Source organism: Onychostruthus taczanowskii, unplaced genomic scaffold, assembly GCF_017590055.1.
Source record: "Onychostruthus taczanowskii isolate IOZ18803 unplaced genomic scaffold, ASM1759005v1 scaffold63, whole genome shotgun sequence".
Taxonomy (NCBI): domain Eukaryota; kingdom Metazoa; phylum Chordata; class Aves; order Passeriformes; family Passeridae; genus Onychostruthus; species Onychostruthus taczanowskii.
This window is the reverse complement of record NW_024504012.1, coordinates 3,307,746-3,326,453: the sequence shown is the minus strand read 5'-3', so window position 1 is coordinate 3,326,453 and position 18,708 is coordinate 3,307,746. Positions and strand designations below refer to the sequence as shown.

At 44.2% G+C, this 18,708-nt stretch overlaps 1 protein-coding gene across 3 annotated transcripts in view; it reads left to right on the top strand.

The window, feature by feature from the left end:
• Positions 1-18,649, top strand: part of KIFAP3 (kinesin associated protein 3) — a 68,324-nt gene extending 49,675 nt beyond the window's left edge. For 2 of the 3 annotated variants that reach the window (XM_041420119.1, XM_041420118.1), the window contains exon 20: positions 17,298-18,649. In XM_041420119.1, the coding sequence (XP_041276053.1) occupies positions 17,298-17,406 (109 nt within the window). In that variant the 3' untranslated portion in view covers positions 17,407-18,649. Of the gene's footprint in view, positions 1-17,195 lie in introns of all 3 variants that reach the window. The other variant, XM_041420120.1, reaches the window with a different exon arrangement.
• The last annotated feature ends 59 nt before the right edge of the window (positions 18,650-18,708 follow it).

Below are 18,708 nucleotides of genomic sequence, written 5' to 3'. Positions count from 1 at the left end.
TTGCAGAATTTTCTTGCAAGTTTCAAGGCATCCTGAAGGCTCACCTCAAGAATGAAAACAGAAGAACTGCAGGTTGACCCATTGCTGATGGGCTCTGGAAATACTGGGATTTCTGGCTAGAATCCTGTTTTCTAGGAAGACTTCTTTCAATAAGATTGCTCCATGGACTTATCTGCAGTCCAGACACACAGTCTAATTGGAAACAGTGTGGAGTGCTGCAAATGTTCTGTCTTATTTGTAGCAGAGCAGGAGTGAATTGTTTGATAGAATAGATACTGGCAGCTGAGTGGTGAATCTGACTTCTCACATGTGGGTCATTATGGGCTGGAGCTGCTTGGCGCCAGCAGCCAGGATTTCCTGATGCTCAGACCTAATGTAAAATGCATTAGTGCTCCAAGGCATGAGCCATGGAATTGCCAGTCCCATGGGTCTGCAGCTCCCTTCTCCCAATTTGAACTGGTGTTGGAAGGTAAAACCATACATGCTACAGAGCCTAATTAAAAATAATAGCAGCAAGTCAAGGCGCTTTTTATGTGTTATATAGTGTACATTTCAGCCATACCAAAACATCATTCTGGGGTATTTTTATGCTTACAGTTTAAAGCTAACAAGAACCTTATGTCAAGGATTTATTTTTAACCAGTTCCAGCTTTTAATAAATCAAGATTTTTGTTATAAAAAATGGTTCATTTTTCTATTAATAATATTTGAATATGTTTTCAGAAACTTTTTTTAGCAAGAAAGCTGAGTGTGGTTTTCATAGACAATTAGCAAGTCAGTTAATAGTAACATGTTTTGGAAGTTCAGAGAGATTGCTGATTATGAGTAGATTCTTGGTTTTGGTCTTTTAATTTGTTATATTTTTTCATTTATTATACATTTATTTGTTATGCCTCTGTCTTCTGGTCTTTGCCTTTAATATAAGGCTTTTCAATTCTGTAATAGAAGCAGTTTTTGCTAAGCAATGAGGTGAGTTCTGAAGTCTCTTTGTCATTTAAGAGAGAGTCTCTTTGCCATTTAAGACCACCCTGTGAATTTTGAGGTAGGTAACAACTGTTAGCTGACTTCTTGCTCCTCAGCCTTGAATAATTTAATCCTTTCTTCTCCTTTCTGCATTCCTATGAGAAAGAATGAGGATATGTTACCTCTTTAATTTCTCTGAGGCAGTTTCCTGTCCTTGCAATGTGCTCAGAGTGGATCAGGACTTTGCCTTGCCTCCAGGAGGGCTGAAAAGGCAGCCAGAAAGTCCCATGTTTTTAGTGGCTGCACATCACTGAGAAACTGAGTTTGAGTTGAAGGGTGTTGGTCCCCTCACTGCATTACCAGGGCTTGAGTGTGTTCTCATCACCATCCTAATTTTTGGAGCCAAAGAACTGTGTCTGTCAAGGACCACAATGAAACTCAAACTGTCTGGAAGATTTTCCCTGTAAGTTCTGTTTTATAACCCAGCCCATACCACCTGCCAGGTGTTCTACTGTTACTCCAGTTTCATTGTGAACTTCCTTGGCTGGGGATGCTGTTCTAGCAGAGCTCCAGGGCACCCTCTGCCATTCCACACTGCTTCATTTGGGAAAATTGAGGGCAATTGGAGCAGCAACTGTATCCAAAGGTGCAGTTGCTGAAGTGGTTGACTCTCCTGTAATGCAGCAGGGATACCACCAGCATCTCTTGTGGAGTCCCTGTCCCAGGAGACACTGGACCTACACACCTAGAGCTGCTGCACAGTCCTAGGAAGGTAGGGAGATGCTTTTGTGAAGTCAAGCAGAACAAGTATTCAAAATAGTTGAATTATGGGTAGGCATCTGCACTCAGTGGGTTACCACATTGGGGCTGTTCTCCCCTGTCATTTTCAAGGGGGAAACATGAAGTAACAGCATTGGCAGTAAAAACATCTCTTGATCTGGGGAAAGAGGCTTTTTTTCAAAGGCACTGCCTTCCCTTCATGGGTTGTCTTGTACTTTTCCTTTGAAACCTGGAGTAGTGTTACTCTCAGGAGTTGAGAATGCCACCTCACATGACCATGCATTGTGAAATAAAGAACAACTTTGAAGAGAATTGTAAAAGTATGTAGCCCTGAATGCGGTTTGTAGATCTGCTTGCATGCTTGCTGTTCTGGAAGTGTCCACATCCTGCTAATTGTTATTTCTCTTATTTGTCATCATGAAGCAGTACAAAAGTGAAGACCTGGGCAGCTGCCATTTTTCTGATAGTGCCACCCTGGGAAATGCTTTGTTTCTGGGGATCTAGCCTGTGTGTTCTGCAGCTTCTGTTTACAGCTCTTATCCCTGAACTATATTCTTAGTGGAGTTATACTGTTACCTATGAGGCCTATAAATAGAATTATTTCAGAATGTAACATCCACAGGAGCAGTGATAAAGTCCATAAACAGCATCTCTTGTTTTCCTCAAAGGTTTGGAGCATAATGCAGACAGATTGTAAGGTATGTTTTCCATTCAGCAGAAAAAATGTGGCTGAGGAGGTTGTTTTGACAGCTTCTATCCAGGTTTTTTTCATTGGCTAGGAAAAGACTTTTATGATTAGATTACCAGCTTTGAATCATCTTACTGTCTTTCAGAAGCAGATGGGCATTAGGCATAGATTTGAAATTTTCATCTGTTATTAAAATCTGAATTCAAGGTTTCTGGTTCTGATAAGGCTTAATATTGAGTGAAAGTTTTATGATTGTGGCAAACAAAAATCCCTCACCTTTGGCTGATGTGATGACAGCTTAGTGTCTGAGCTGCAGGGGATCAAGACCAGCTGAAAGACATCTTCCAGAATCTATGGTCATTCATCAAATTTTAATCACCTTCTGGAGACTAATTACTTTCTTAAGACACAAACATAATAGTGATGGCTAAATACCTTATAATAGAGATAGCCACAGTATTTTTCTTGCCCCTTGGGGAAGAGGCCACTTCTTAACCTTTCCCAGCTACGACTGGGTAGTGGTACAAACTCTGAGTGCAAAAGCCAATTTATGGTTAATATCCTCAACAGAGTTCTCAAATCTTCTCAGTCTGTAGCTTTGAAAAGATTAATAGTTAGGAATGCTAGAGCTGGCCAGAACTCTTTTTTTCCCTGAGGAAGTTTTTCTCCAGTGCAGGATCCTTTAACCTTGTTACAAAATGCAGCAGAGCTGCCATTGCTCAACCCTCATTTTGTGAGACAAGGCCTTTCTGTGTGTGCTGTTCCCAGCATGTGCACTCCCAGCTCTTCCCAACAGAGATGTGACTGAGGCTTCTTCCCAGGAAGCAGTGAGGTTTGGCATGTCAAGCACACCCAGTTTTATGGGGTGACTGCACGTCTCTGTCCTTGGTGGAACATCTTTCCTCTTGCCTGGATTTACGGCCTTAAGCTGTGCCTGCATGTCTTGTTTTTGCCATGGCAGGTCATTGGGATGTTGTGTGAGCTCAGTGCCTGGAGCCAGGCCCTTGCAGGCTGCTCTGTGCTGGCCCCAGGGAAGCTGTGGCTGCTCTTGGCAAATTCCAGGGTGCACAGCCAGGCTCTTGTGTCTGGGCTTGAGGGAGACAGGACCTGGCCACAGCTCCTGGTGCTCCAACACTCTCAGTGGGACTTGGCTTATCTGTAGCTGAGCTGACCATTTGTGATGTCTGCACGTGCTACAAGTCCACACTGAATGGCAAGAATGCTCCTATCTATGGCCTTTTTTCACTTGGAAACCCTGATGAGAATCAGGTGGGAGTTTTCATGGTGGAAAAACCTAGAGCTGTAGCCTTTCACTGCCATTGATTGCTGCACTGTGGTTTGAATTCCCAACTGAACACCTCCCATCTGGGTCAGCTACAGGAACTGCAGCTGGTGCTGGCAAATGTGCACTTTGTGAATGATTATCAAAATGCTTTAAAATGGTTGTACCTGTAACTTAAATCCTACTTGGACATTTAGAGCTATATTCCATACAGATCCTCATCTTCAATTAAATTTGCTAAAGGAAAGGACTGAAGGATTTGGTGATCTTGGTGACCCTGCCAGGGAGTGTGTCTCAGCCATCCTCTATTTTCAGTAAAGTTCAGCACAGTTTATGTAAAAGTTGGAACGTTCTCTTCCCAGCCTCTCAGGAGGTAAGAACCATCTTGCAGGCTGTGTCTGAGGGTGAAAACCCACTCTGTTAGCAGACAGCAGCAGGGATCAGTGGCAGAACAAACTGTTCCATGCTCCTTTAGACAAAAAATGTACTCATGCAGGATCTGTGCTGGGAGTACTCACATCTCTTTCCTCCTCATTTGAACAGAGGCAGCAATGCTTCCCTGTCTTAGAGGTGGACATATAGTGAGTATAAAATCTTTTAATTAATGGAAAGAAAACCTGAAAGAGTATAAATTACTATTACAAGATGATTCTACTTTGAACCATTTTACCATAATGATATTTCTTACAGCTCTGTGCAGTACTTCTTCTTTTCCATATTTAAACTTATTTTAAAAACAAAACCCAACTTAGTTGCCTTTGCAATATGTTCAGCAGAGCTGTACTCAGCTTCTGCCATTTGGACACTATTTAATTTGCATTTCCCAGGAGAATTAAATTAGGTTTTATTAGTAAATTGGGCCTATAACCTTGCAGGCAGGTTTTATTAGTTTATCACACATCAGTATTAGCAAATTGTAAATCCCACTGAAACGAATTTGAAAAGGCCTTAAAGAAAAGCCCAGAACCAATGAAGTTCCTGGACACAAATAAGGAAATTTGTTTTGGTTGGTTTATGTATTTATTTTTTTTAATCCCACAGAAATCTTGTTAGTGGCAGCAGAGTCACCTTTTTTGTCATATTCTGTTATCCTAACTGTGCCTACGTGTTTAGTTTTGTAGAAGTTAAAGGCACTGACTATTCCTGGGGAACTGGCAGAGATGTTTTGTTCCTCAGTGCCTATGCAGGTGCTACATAGCCCTGGAATTGAGATTTTGCATCTAAAAGAATGTGAGAAGGAAGTGGGAACTGCTGCCTTTTGGAGGGTTTTGGTCACAGTCTGGGACAAGTTTATTGAAAGACTTCACTTGACTGCTTCAGGTGCTGCCTGGATCATGGCCTAAAATGACCCAAAATTCACTGTGTAGTTATTCCCCTTCAGTACTGACCTGTGGCAGTGGCGCTTCCAGAACAGGAAGGTTCATTGCTGAGAGCCTTTGAATGAGAGCTTGAATTTCTTTGTGTCTTACAGTAATTTGTTTCTGCATCCATACTAAACTAGAGCTGGGTTTGGTTTTTTGTTTGGGTTTTTTTTTTTTCTTTTGGGTGGTGGTCATATTCCTGCTAGCTGTCACTTCCATTATTTTTTCATACTGTCTTCTCAAAGCCTTGTTTATAGAAATGCTGTAGCATGATCATATAATCCAGTTTAGATGTCACTAATAAGTATCTGACCAAATTTGCTGTTATGCTGTGGACAGTTACTGGAGCCTTTTTGAAGACAGGGCTCTGATTATTCCAGAGGATGAAGATTTTGCCCTGTGGCAATTCATCAGTGAGGTTTTCCCAGAATTTGGACAACTTTTGCACTGCTGAAGGATTAGGGCTGTAATTAAGGAATATCCATAAAAGGACAATATTATTCACATCCAATATTTGATCTACAACAACTTTAGAATGTGCTTGGGTGTTCATTGGTTGTCCCTGTGGTCTTAGCATGAGGAGAAGCTCCAAGCAGCTCTCCCTGTATCCCCCACACACAGCCAATGCCCACAGTCCTTGAGAGCTGATAGCCAAGGTGGGCAGGAAAGCACAGGTGAGGGAGAAGGGAAGTTACTCCTCCAGAGATGGAGGAGAAGGGAAGGGAGGGAGAAGGGAAGTTCCTCTTCCAGAGACAGGGGCCAGGGATGGAGCAGGAGAAGGGCAGTTCCTCCTGCAGAGTCAGGGGCCAGGGATGGAGCAGGAGAAGGGCAGTTCCTAGACAGGGGCCAGGGATGGAGCAGGAGAAGGGCAGTTCCTCCTGCAGAGTCAGGGGCCAGGGATGGAGCAGGAGAAGGGCAGTTCCTCCTGCAGAGTCAGGGGCCAGGGATGGAGCAGGAGAAGGGCAGTTCCTCCAGAGTCAGGTGCCAGAGCTGGAGCAGGGCAGGGCTCTCCTGATTGCTCCCACAGTGACCAGACCACACCACCTCGCCAAGGTGTGTGGTCTGGAGCTGGGAAGGATCAGGTTGCCCTTATTTCATTTACTGTAAGAGAGGTTTAATTGTTCCAACAATTGCAGCAGTATGGGAGAGATGAAATAGCTTACTGGGGAATATTTTAACACAGTTAAAATAGCAGAGTTTTTTCAGCAAGTTGCAGATGCTGTTTGGGAAGAGAGTAAGTATTGAGGTTTTAATGCACTTCAGCTCTTTTGGAATACAGGATACTTGGGCCTCTTTTACTTGCAGGCACTTTATTTTTTTACATTTTTTTAGTTGCTTTTTATTTTATTATATTCCACCTGCAGTTGGCCTCATTTAACCGTCATGGTTTAGGTGGCTATTAAGAATTTTAAAAGAATACCCAAATGCTGTAGCAGTGAGCTCAAGTCCTTTGGAATGTCTTACCAAAAATTCCCCCAAACCTGGGCCTGTCTCTTCTGAAATGTAACATTAATTAATTCCCACGTTCTGTCTGCTACTCAGTCCCTCCAGATGTGCTACTAGGAATAGACTGGCTCCCTGGTTACAAGCCATCTGGGCTCTGTAAACTGATTTGCACTTATATTAAACAATAAGTGAACAGAATGCGGAAGAGTTATTAAAGCAAATGTACATTGCTTATAAATCTCAAAGTAAAATATTAAAATGTAGTAAAGGGGAATGGAATGTGCAAATGAAGACCTGCTTGTTTTTAATGAGTTTAGCTGTGACCTTCTCGATTTCAACCAAAAGAAAAGAATTTTATTTTTCTATTTAAAAATAAAAAAAAAAGAAAAAGAAACTATAAAACTGCTTACAGAAGTATCTGAGACAAAAACAAGGAAATATAATGTTCTAAACTTGACTGGTCCAAACCACTCAAGCTGCTGTGACAGCTCATAAAACTGAGAGTAGTTTTTAACTGGACTCTGTTTTACATTGCCAGAGTGAATTTTCCTTGCAGGAAGTAGCCAGAAGGTTTATTTAGTTTCCAGACTGCTGCTTTGATCTTTCCATTCTGTCACTTCTCAGGTTACATAGCCCTTTTTCACTGCAGTAAATCTGCAACAGTTAATGAGAATAAAATTTCCTCCTTCTCACTGATCACATGCTGTTAAATGCCAAACCACAGCCAGCAGCATATTTGCAGAATTCGGCTGCACTGTACAAAAACAGCACAATCAGTTTAATCTTGTTGGTTTTGTAATTCATTTTATTGAGCTTTCCTTTTTCAAGTGACCTATTTTATCAAGACAAGTGGTTGCAAGGCCAGATCTGGAAGAAAGATTTAAAACTGTAATAAAGTGAGGGGTGTTTTGTGTGCTGGGTTTAAGCATGCTCACAGGATTCAAAATTAAACTTAAAATGAGGAGTTTTAAAAAGACCCATATATCAGTGGGGTATTTCTTGTGGTTATTATCTGAACTGAACATGTGCTCTGAGCAAGTCTCTAGCATAAAAACTAATATAGCAAATTAATTTCTTTGCCAAATACTTAGAATTGTTTTGATTCTAAAATTTTATTCTGATTCTGTGTTTATCAGCCTCAACCATCTAACTCCAAAGACTGATCCACTCTTTCCCCTCTGGAAAACCAAGATAATGTTTTTTTAACTCTGAGATGTAAAAAAATAATAAATTGGCTTACAGAGTTTATTTGCCATTTGGGATTTTGAGTTTTTTTAAATTTTATTTTTTCCAATACTCTCTGATCAACCTTTTTGGTCTGGAAACCTTTGATTTTTCATTTGTTTAAGTTGGTTTTTTTTTATATAATAATGCTACTCCAAGATATAGATCTCCAAGAACACATTCCTTGTCTGTATTTGTATCTGCCTTGTTTCCTGATATATCCAATGTTATTCCAAAGGAAAAAAAAATCATTAAGAGACATTTATTTTCTGCTTGAATTTCACTAAAATCTTTGCTGATTTGGGATCTGTGCTGATACATAGAAGTGTTTGAAATCAGGACATTCATCTGTGGTGGTAAAAGAATATTTAAAGTTTCTCCAGCAGTAGTAACACTGCAACTGCATTTGCTGTGTGTGCTCGAGCGAGCGCTGCAAATCCCCCAGCAATGTTAACTTTCAGAAAGGCTTTGAAAGCTTTTATTGGCTGCAGCTGCAAGTCAGAGCAGCAGAACAGATTTCTTGACTCTCCCTCCCTCCTTCCCTCCACATCTGGATTCTCATCCCCACCGGGCTGCCCTGCAGACAGCACGGTGTCACCAGTGCCCTGTGGCCTTGCTTTGGTGCTCAACAGGGGAATTCTGTCCCCATTTGTGTTCAAGGACAGAACTGAGCGTCTGTGCTTGGGCTTGAGGGGTTTGTATAAACATTTAAAGGGAAAATTCTGCACCAAAAAGCTGCATTTTTGCTTCAGCTGCTTGTCTCTGAGTACATTTTCAGTGACCTGCTCTAGCAAGGAAGCAAGGAACACTTCCTGTGTGGAAATGGGAAGGCTGGTGGAAGCTGGAGCAGATCCTGATCTGGTCAGTGACACCAGTCATCTCTGTGAAACTTCAGCATCTTATTTCACTCAGGCAGTTGCCTGAAGCTTTCTGTACCCAGCCAACACTGAGCTTGCTGGAGACAATTGAAAGAGAGGTGTGAAAGCTTCCCAAGCCAGGCCTATCCCTAGCTCAGATTAAAGCAATGTACTCTTCAGTTTATGGAGTTGACACTTTGGACTGTGCAAGCAGAGAGGGGGAGGAAAGGACATCTTGCTTTTTACTGCTTGTTCCTTGGGGCTTTTTTATTTGTTTTAGTTCTTAATTAATTCTTAAGAAATGGATGTATCTAATCAGTGGGTTTGGACAGTTGTTGAGCAAAGAGCACAGGAGGTGTTTCTGTCAGGCTTAGAATGGAAAGCCAGAGCTCTTGATTTCCGTTCCAGCTCTGTCTGTGCACTTGACCTTTTAAGAAATCCTGTAGAGAATGGCTGAGAAACTCCTTGTCTGTGTGGCAGAGCTGTGAGCCTCACTGCAGGAATGCTGCAGGAGCTCTCCTGATGCCCTTCACAGGAGCTACGTGGCTGCATGGAACAACTGCAGCCTTTGAGCTGCTGTTTTGCCCCCTGGCTCTGTTGGGGATTGGTTGCATTTCTAGCAGAGCAGAAATTTTTTTCCTTCCCCTAAAGGGTTTTACAGAATAAGCAAAAGTCTTTTCTGTCTATGTCAGTCTAATTTGAGTCTTCTCATTACTGTAGTTTGTCATTTGGCTGTCTTTAATGTCTGGGGTGTCTTCTCTTCCAATACTCCAATGGGAAACTGAGGTCATGGAGAAAAGGAGCAACTTGTCCAGGATCACACAGCAGGTAACTGACAGAGCAAGAAACTGAGGCCAAATCCCAGGCTGTGTTTGCAGAGCAGGGATGGCAGGAGCTACAGCTTTCAAGCAAGGCTCACACTGAATTTGGCTAAGCAAGGTCATTTGGTTTTGGTTCAGTGCTTTCTTACTATTCAGTTGGGAAATATTTTTATTTAATGCTGCCGTCCCCCAGTGAATTTTGGCGTGGTTATTGCTTGGTGCATAGCTGGAGCCTGACACAGAAGACACAGTGCTCATTTCTCCACCATTGTCAGCTTTCCATTTGTTTGTAATTAGATGGGAGAAACAGCAGTATTGTGCTGAGATACAACCGGGCAACAAGTCCAGAAGCAATTGGAAACTTTAAGTCATTAAGTACTGAAGAAAGCTGGATCACATGGAAGGAGAGACATGATCATGTCCATGATCTATGTTATGATGCACGAGGGAGCTAAAGTATTATTGCACAGGTTCATTTGGATATTTTCTGTCTTGTGAGCAGGTACAATATTACTATTTAAGGGACATTAATGCTACTGTAGAGATGGTCCTGGGTGATTGATGCAGTGGGCACAGTCACAGACACTGCCACAAAACTCCCCTCCCACTTGAGCATGAAGAATAAACAGCATGAAAAAAAAAAAGCCTCAGAGATAGGGGAGAACAACTTGGGGTCATGAGAGACAGAATTTAGGAGACTTGTGGTTTAGTTTAACGTCATTACCAGTAGTGGGAGAATCTACAGTTACATGACATTATAGAAAGGAACATTGTTTTTTCCTAAGGCTTCTCAGTTGTATGGAGTTTCTCCATAACCCTTGGTTTGTGCTCTTGATCTGAAGGACAGAAAATTTATGGTCAGTGAAGGCAAACCAGAGGTAACTGGCTTGTAGGAGAAAATGGGATCATCATCTAAATCCCTAGACCTAAAGCAAGGACAGGAGCAACAGGCCTGTGTCCCTTGTGATGCCCTTTCCCCTGCCATGGCTGGTGCTGGGAGAATGGGGTCCCATCCAGTGCTCAGCTGCCAGGGAATATCAGCACAAAGGCCACAGAGTCCATGGCTTCAGAGGCTCTGACCCTTGGTTCCAGTGTGAAGGTTCCATGGGACCTGCAAAGGATTAGCTAAATGTGTCATACCTGCAGGCAGCTTTAGAAGCTGGAGGTCTGTGTGTGTTCTGTGGAATTCCAAGCCATTTCCCACCTGCTGTGCAGGGAGCTTGTGCAGTGGGTCAGGACCTGGGTGCCCCAGCTCCCCCTGCCTTTCCAGGCCTGGTCTCTGTGCAGAGGAAACCTCAGGAGGGAAGAAGGGAGGGAGGGAGCTGCAGCATTCACCAATCAGTCTGCTAATTGGGCTGGCAGGGCTGAGCATCCCCTTTGTGATTATAGTGCCCTGCACTGCAGTCCTTGCCTCAGACCAGCTCTCATCAACACTTCAGGAACAAACAAAAACTGAGATGAGAGAAAAAATACTGCTGGCAAACTTCTGTGTGTCTTGTTGGCAAGAGTTCTGATCAGTGAGCTGCATCTCATTTGTACAGGTTATAATGCTGTGCTTGTCTGGAAATTAGAGACTGCTGTGCCACTCCTGTGGCTCTGGCACCTCCTGAGGGGAAGGTACATCCTTCAGTGTTCATCAGAACGTGATTTGTTTTGTCTGTTACACACAGGAGCTGGATCCAGCATTGTGGAATACAGGGGTCATGGCATGAGAGTTCATAAGGGAATACAGGATGGAACTGTACTGTCACACGTGAGTGGGTTCATGGAACAGAAAATGTAGGACTTCAGTGATGTGCAGCTGAAATTCTGAACACCTGCCTGGGCTGAGGTGGGGGTGGTTTGGGAGTGAAGACTGATTTTTAGGAACAATAACAGGCAGTGTATTATGTATGTGTGTATGTAATAGCCAGAGAAGGTACAGAGGAAACAGTGGGACTGCTATGAACTGTACTGATGCCAGGCTTCTGAAAGAGGCACAGAACCCCTCTGGTTCCCCTTTCTCTGATCCTCAAGAGGAGTTTTGGGGAGCTGCAGGTGTGATCAGAGGCTGCCTGTTCACACCTGCATATAAACCCTCCTAGCAGCTCACTGGAGCATGTGGAGAGCTTTGGGTGTGAGTCCTTCACTGAGACTTGGTAGGGTTGCTGATGAGTTGAGAGTTGCAGGTGGTATTTGGCCAGGCAGAGTGTCTGCATAATTAAAAATCTATAGATTTGTTTTAAAAATAAAATAGATTTTTTAAAATAAGCTTATATATCTTGTATACTCACTGAGTAGCTGAGAACCTCTGAGACATGAGGGCTTGTTGTTGCAGAGTAAGGAGTGAGGATTGACAGGGTTTTAGAAGAAGTTTAGAATGAAAAGAATTAGAGATGAAATTTTGGCTCTGGTGGAAGCACTCTGTGTTTAGCTTGCAGTTCATTTTCAGGGGGCAGTGATTCCAGGGTGCCTTAATTTTGGGTAGAAACAAATTCAATTTTGGCCCTAAAGTGTGAGCTCTTAAACTGGTATTTCACCCTCAAAGGCTTTTCCAGGGCCACTGTCACTTACACAGGCAGTGACAGTCTGGTACAATGTGTGCCAAACTGCTTCAGACCTGCTTCCCAGGCAGGGCTTCCTGCTGGGATCACTCCCAAGATCCATGGATCCTACTGGGGGGCTTTCAGTTGGATTTCAAGTGTTTACTCTTGACCAAGAATCCCCCCAGTGATGCTGGACTTGCCTTTCTGAGGCCCTGCTGGAGGAATTAGTACCTGGGAATTGGGCTGTGGTTTGGGAGCCCTGTCAGCAGCAGCACTGGTCCCAGTGTGAGCACTGGTGTGGACAGGGTGGGGCTGTGCAGTGCCACAGTCACTCTGCACCTAGGTGTTAATTACCTAGCTGTTAATTACCCAGCCTAGGCTCCTCAGCCTCTCCTGATACTCTGCCCTGGGGAGCAGCCCAGATACCTGGATGGAAACCCCAGCAGAGGATTCCCCAAGGAATGCTCCCCGTGGGAGTCTGCTGAGCCTTCCACACATCCCATGAATTCTCTCTAGTCCAAAGCCTGTCTAGTTCAGAAGGGTTTTGTGGATGCAGCAGGATGTTGGCTGCCATTTCCTGTTGAGAGACAGGACAAAACTGGTCTTTACAAATTGAATTTTGTCAGGGCACCTAAGATCCTACATGGGTATATTAATTTGGATGCTCTGAATCGGAGCAAGCATCAATAAGCAGGGCTGCTCAGAAATCTCTCCTCACTCATGCACATCAGGAACATTTTCCTTTTCGGCATGTGTTCCTCAGTTCCCTAGCAGTACAAGCAAATTGGAAAGTTCAGCTGTCATTTGGGGAAGGTCATAGATCACACTAGCAGCCTGAGTAATCCAAGAGGTTTTAAGTATCACAGCATTTAGTTTAAAGTGAAATTTGCTCTGACAGGGGCTGGCAGACCAATAGGAAAAAGAAATATTTGTGCTTGGAGAAGTGCATGTGTAGAGACCTCGAGTATAACTGATGGCTGGAAGTGATTTCAGTCTAAAAAAAACAAATCATTAAGAGAGTGCATAGGGGTAAAATACACAGTTCATATTTTAAAGGGTCTCAAAATGAACCAGCAACTGAGGTTAGCAGTACATAGTAATTAGCTGGGCTGTTCCCTGTTTAACCCCATGAGCCCCAGGCGTGGGGCTGAGCTTTGCACAAGAGCGCGGCTGTGCTGCGCTCGCTGCGCACGCGTGACCTGTGAGCCAGCGCTGCCTGCAGTGACTGCAGCCTGAGCCCTGTGTCTGAGGCTGCTGTGCTGCTGTGGCACCCTGCAGCTGCACGGCTGCATGCGCTTCTGGCTGCCCACTTACATAGCAGTGAGCACCGGGAGGAAAAAATACCAGCTCAGGCATGGGCATTGTTGCTCCAATGTGTCCCTAATTTATGGGAGACGGGCTTGGTGCTTGCTCTTCTGAGTTTCCTGGTAGATGCCGGAGCATAAAGCCAACAATGTTTTTCCTAGGAGCAAGTCTTGAGGTTGGTTGCTGGTGTAAATCTGAGCACACATGGCACAGATCATGATCTCAGGCCAGTCGTTATCCAGCAAGTGTTTACAGCCCCAGAACTGCCATCTCTGCTGGCTCTCCCCTTCTGCTGTTCTTGGCAGGAGGGGCAAGGATTCATCAGGACTTTTTTTTAAATCCATCCTCACCTCGGTGGGTTGTGCCCTTGGCCTGGCAGCCTCGGGAGCGAGCCAGGCTCCGCTCTCCAGGCACGTGTTGGCTCTGTGGTTGTCCCACCCTCTGTCACCTCCTGGGCTCAGGACCCTTCCCTTCAGCTCCCACGGGCTCCGTGCTGCAGGCTGCCAGTGCAAACAACCCAGCAGGCAAAGCTGCTATGCTTCAAGAGCACTAATGTGCAAAAATGAAGGCAGTTTTTTTCAAGCATGGTCAAGACTTCATTTACTTCAGGGAAACTTTTAGATAGGAGAGAGTAGTGATTTGATCAAGGTGTTTTAATGTGATTTTCTGTGGTTGTTTTTGGTTTTTTGAGGGGGTTTTTGACTGTGCAAAGCAGTTATCAGCTGATCCATCTCTTCCAGTTTTCTTCAGGACACTAACATATGTCTGAACCATTTGGAAATAACTGATACTCCTCAAAGTTTAAACTCCAGGGATCTTTACCTAATTACTTACACATTTTTTTAAAAAAATATTAAAAAACTGATTTGTTGAGAATGTGATTGAAACCATATTTTCCCTGCTCTCGTTATCAGTTTAAATACATTTAGAAGTTCTTTGAATGAGGATGAACTGAGCTGGAAGTGGCTGGAAGAGCTCAGCCTGCAGGGATAGAGGCCCATTGCCACCGCGTGGCTCAGGGCGTTATTACACCTTGCCCCAAAAGCCCGTGGTGGTTCAGCTTGGGGTGTGCAAAGGAGTTCAGGACAGGTTTCAGGCTCCTGTTTCTGTTGTGTCCCTCTTTGCCACAGGAAACCTGAGGATGGCACTGCTGTGAGCCTGGGCACGGTTGCTGCAAGCTTCACTTGCAGTCAGCAGCCCTGGGCACCCACAGCCTCCTCACTCACCTGAGTATCATGCCAGAATGAGCTTTGCAGTGGTTTGCAAAAGGCAAAAAAGCTCCTGTTCTACCACACTTGTAGTAAAAACAGTTTATCCACAACTGACGTTGTTATATTCACAGAAAACATCATGGAAAATAAAACAGAAAAAACAGAAAAGCATTTTCTGTTAAAATAGCTCTTCATTATAAATCAGCTGTAGATGTTTTAAGGATCTTTGGAGGAAAGCAATGAAATTCCTGAGTTTAAAGGTAGCCTTAAAGGGTCTTGCTTCTCTGCAGTGTAATATCTCTGGTGTCACTGGGAATTTGTAGAAGCACAAGAGAACCAGACCCTGCACTCCCAATTCCCTCTATGCCTTCTTTTAGTACATGGTTAACTCGTGGCACTGACAGTACTGAAAGAACCCTGAAGGAATTGGCATCAGTTTATAGAAGTTTGTTAAATGGTTTGTTTTCTGGACTGCCAAACAAACTGGTCAGCTTCATGCTTGTCCTGGCTGGCATGATCACAAGAGCTTTGGGACTGATCTGGAGACCCTGCAGCCAAGGGCAGCCTGGGTGAGGTCTGTCTGTCAGTGCCTTTGCACACTCCATATCGGTGACAGAGGAGAGGCAGGGACTGCTCAGGTGGCTGCTCGGTTTGGGGTTTCTGGAGATGAGAGATAAACACAAAGTAACAGGATTTCTCTTAATCCCTTCTTTCAGGAGTCTTTCAAAGCTTCAGGCTTTGATAATGAGAAAGCTGTTGTTTGCCAGGTACAAAGGAGGCATCTGGGGAGGGTGCCTCAGGGGTCACCAGCTCATTTCCTAATGGGCTTGGAAAAGGGTAAGAGGACTTTGGAGTGGATACAGGAAGGAATGGGTGGCCAGAGGAATGCATTCACAGAGCTTTGCACCACTGCAGGATTCACCAGGGCCACTCTGCTGCTCTCTGCTGTGCTGAAGGGCTCATCAGCCTGCAGGGTCGGGCTGATGGCTGCGTGCAGGAGTGAGGAGATGGGTGTTGCCAGTTCAGGTACACATGGGCAGATGTGGAAATGCAAAGCACTTTCAGCTCACAGCTTTTCTCAGGATACATCCAAGTAAAACAGTGATTTTTTTTTCTCTTTAGCTTGGCTATTGATTGTGTCCCTTCCATCTCAGAGGACAAATCTCAGCCTCAGACTTGCCACCTTCACCTACTATCAGGATATCCCATGAGTGAACTCGTTTTCTGAGAAACCAGGCGCTAGGGATCCTTTTCTAGGGCCTCACTGAGATACAATCCAAGGAAAGTGCCTTTGTGAGGGCAGAGATGGACGTGGTCCCCCCCATGCAGCTGAGCCCTTTCAGCCCAACCAGTTCAGCAGTGCCAGCTTCTTGCAGAGCCAGGGCCTGGGGCCCACCCATTGTACATCTTCTGCAGGGGTCGTTCTTTCCCAGCCTTGGCTCTTGCATAACCCATGTTCCATATGGATAATTGGCAGTAATGAGGTTCAGCTTTTCCCCACTCCAAAAGCACTTTGGTTCTTTGTGTTTTGACAGTCTTTAGAGGGGAAGTTCGGCTCCTTTCAATGCATCTTTAGTCAGACAATAAATCAGGATCCTTTTCCATTTGTCCCCCTACTGAAGGGGAAGCTAAGAAGTGACATAGCTATGAATAGGCAGTAATCCAGTGTCTTAGGCAATGCTCGTTTTTCCTCTACCTCCTGCATGAGTTATTGTTGAGCATGAAATATGTGCCACTTTTCCCTATGCAGTTCTTGTGTTTTAGTATGGAACTCATTGTTGTGGGACTTTTTAGGTGTAAAAGATGCTGTTTTACATGAAAAAATACTTACTCTGTCTCATTAGTACATAGCTTTTCCGTGTGCCATTTGGCTGCCAGTCTTGTATCTCACCAGAAGCACCATCCTTTACCAGATATTCTCATTTTTAGCTGGTGTTCTCCATGCACCTCAGAAATGGGCTGAAGGCAGGTAAAGAGACTCTTCAGAGGGTTACAGCAGGTTTTGCCAGAAGCTGAAGGACATGGTAACTGCAATGTACAGAGGGAGACATTGAGTCATGGAAGTAAAGTCCTTGGCCAGTAAATCTGTGAAAGGAGGGAAGAGAAGACTTCGGTCTCTCCTGGAATTCCTCTTGGACCTGAAAGCCTTTCCCTGATTGGAGTTGCACTGATGTCTCCACAGCATTTAATTTTCCACCAGGGAAGTGGTGTCCAGAAGGGGAACACAGCTAGCAAAATTTCCTCACAAAACCTGTATGTGATGAAATTTCCTCACAAAACCTGTATGTGATGAAATTTCCTCACAAAACCTGTGGCAGTGATGCCTTAGGATTTTAGCTTGTATATTTTTCATCTATTTGTAGTCCTACAGTTCTTTAGTGTATAGCTCTATCTCTGTATACAGTGCTAGCTACTGGTTTTCCATTTTGATCAGACATAACAATTCCTCTCCATGCCTGGGAATCAAGGACACCTCACTACCTCAGGCCCCGAGAGATGGAAACAAAAGTGAGTTGGGGGGAAGCAAACTTGGAGTAAATAACTTCATTACCTGAAGCTGTAATTAGAAGCTTAACCCCCAACATGCAAATGGATCAAACTTTAAAAAAGTGTAAAAACACATGACCCATTGTCCATTTTTTTTGGGTGTAGCCCCCGGCGGGCTTTGTCTGCCTGAAGCATAGCTGAAATAAATACAACTGCTTTTTATTTTGTGTGGCCTCTGTTTTTAGGTAAGCCCAAAAAGGCATCAGCAGCAGGAGCTGGAACCACCTGCACTGGTGTTCCTTGCATGCCATACAGAGCTCTGCAGCTTCTCTCTCTTGTTCCTGTAGCATTGGAGTGGATGGCTTTGCTCAGAGCGCGGCGGTTCCCGGGCGCCCGGCGACCGCCTACGGCTACCGGCCGGACGAGCCCTTCTGCTTCGGCTACGGAGCGCGGTGAGCGGCCAGCAGCACCCTGCCTGCTCCTGCATGACTGCACCACCGTGGCTCCTGCACTCTGTATCCTTTGGCATGTGTAGCTCCACAGAAATTTAGCCTTTCTGGGTCCGGTGTGTTAGCGACAGTGTTTACTCTTTGGTTGCTCTTTGTTGTTATTATTTTTGTACAGTAACTGTGACTCGAAAGCGGGAATTGGAAACTACTGGACTGGAAAGTGTCACATTATGTATATTAAGCTACTAATTTAATTTCTATTAAATATAAAAACCTGTGTGGTCAGCAGTGGTGAATGTATTTCTAACCGATGTTTTGTGTGTTTTACAAGGCACTTAAGAAGAGTGCTCCATGTGCAGCGTGTTTAACATGGACTGTTTCCCTCTCACACTTCAGTCACAGAACACCACGGAGCCCCAGCATCTCCTGGCACTGCCCTGACACATAGTTGGGACCAAAGTCCAGTCCTGGGTCTGAACGCTTTAATAATGGAAAGATGGCACAGATTCACTGCCCTGGAGCTTCAGATGTTTACAGTCCATTTTAAATGCTTGAAAACACTTAAAATTAGAAACTACGCAACAGAATACCTTTACCCTAGTGTTTAAACAGAGTTCTGTAGGCTGAGAGAAGACAGTCACATCCATCCTGAGGGCCAGCAAGAGCAAGAAACATTGTACCATGGCTCAGAATTCAGAGCAGAGCCTTCACCCCAGCTTCCCTAACTGGAAACAAATCCATCTTGTCCTGCTCATTTCTGGGATCTAAGCAGGGATCAGTGAGCAGCAGAGTCAGGCCAGGACCCCTTCACTCTGCACTTGCAGTGTGGTGATTGTTTTATGTCATGTTTTGAAACAGCCTGCAAACTGAATTCAGGCTGAAGCTGTTCTTCAGCTGTGCATGCCCACTGTAACAGTCAGAAGAAAGGGATGATAATGCCCTCTCTGCCACAGCTACCAAGGCAGCAGTTCAAATTTTCATTTTTAAAAGAAAAGTTACCTCTACCTCATCTTTTTTCTTTTGTTAATGCCTGTTGATTTTCAGATTCGTTTTTCTCCTTCTTCCCTCCTTTATGGCTTAAAGTTGACTTGCATCAGGGCTGATCCTGCAAAACCAGTCACTAGTAATTCCATAGGACTGGGGGCTGTGCTGGGAAGGTGATCTTCAAAGGCATGGGATTGTTTGGGGAGTCTGACAGACTCTTAGTCTTATACTTCAAAAATACCTTTGAAATAAAAATTGTTTTGAAACCCTGTGTTATCTTTATAAAGTGTGCAAGTACTTTTATAAGCACTGTTACTCTCTTGTT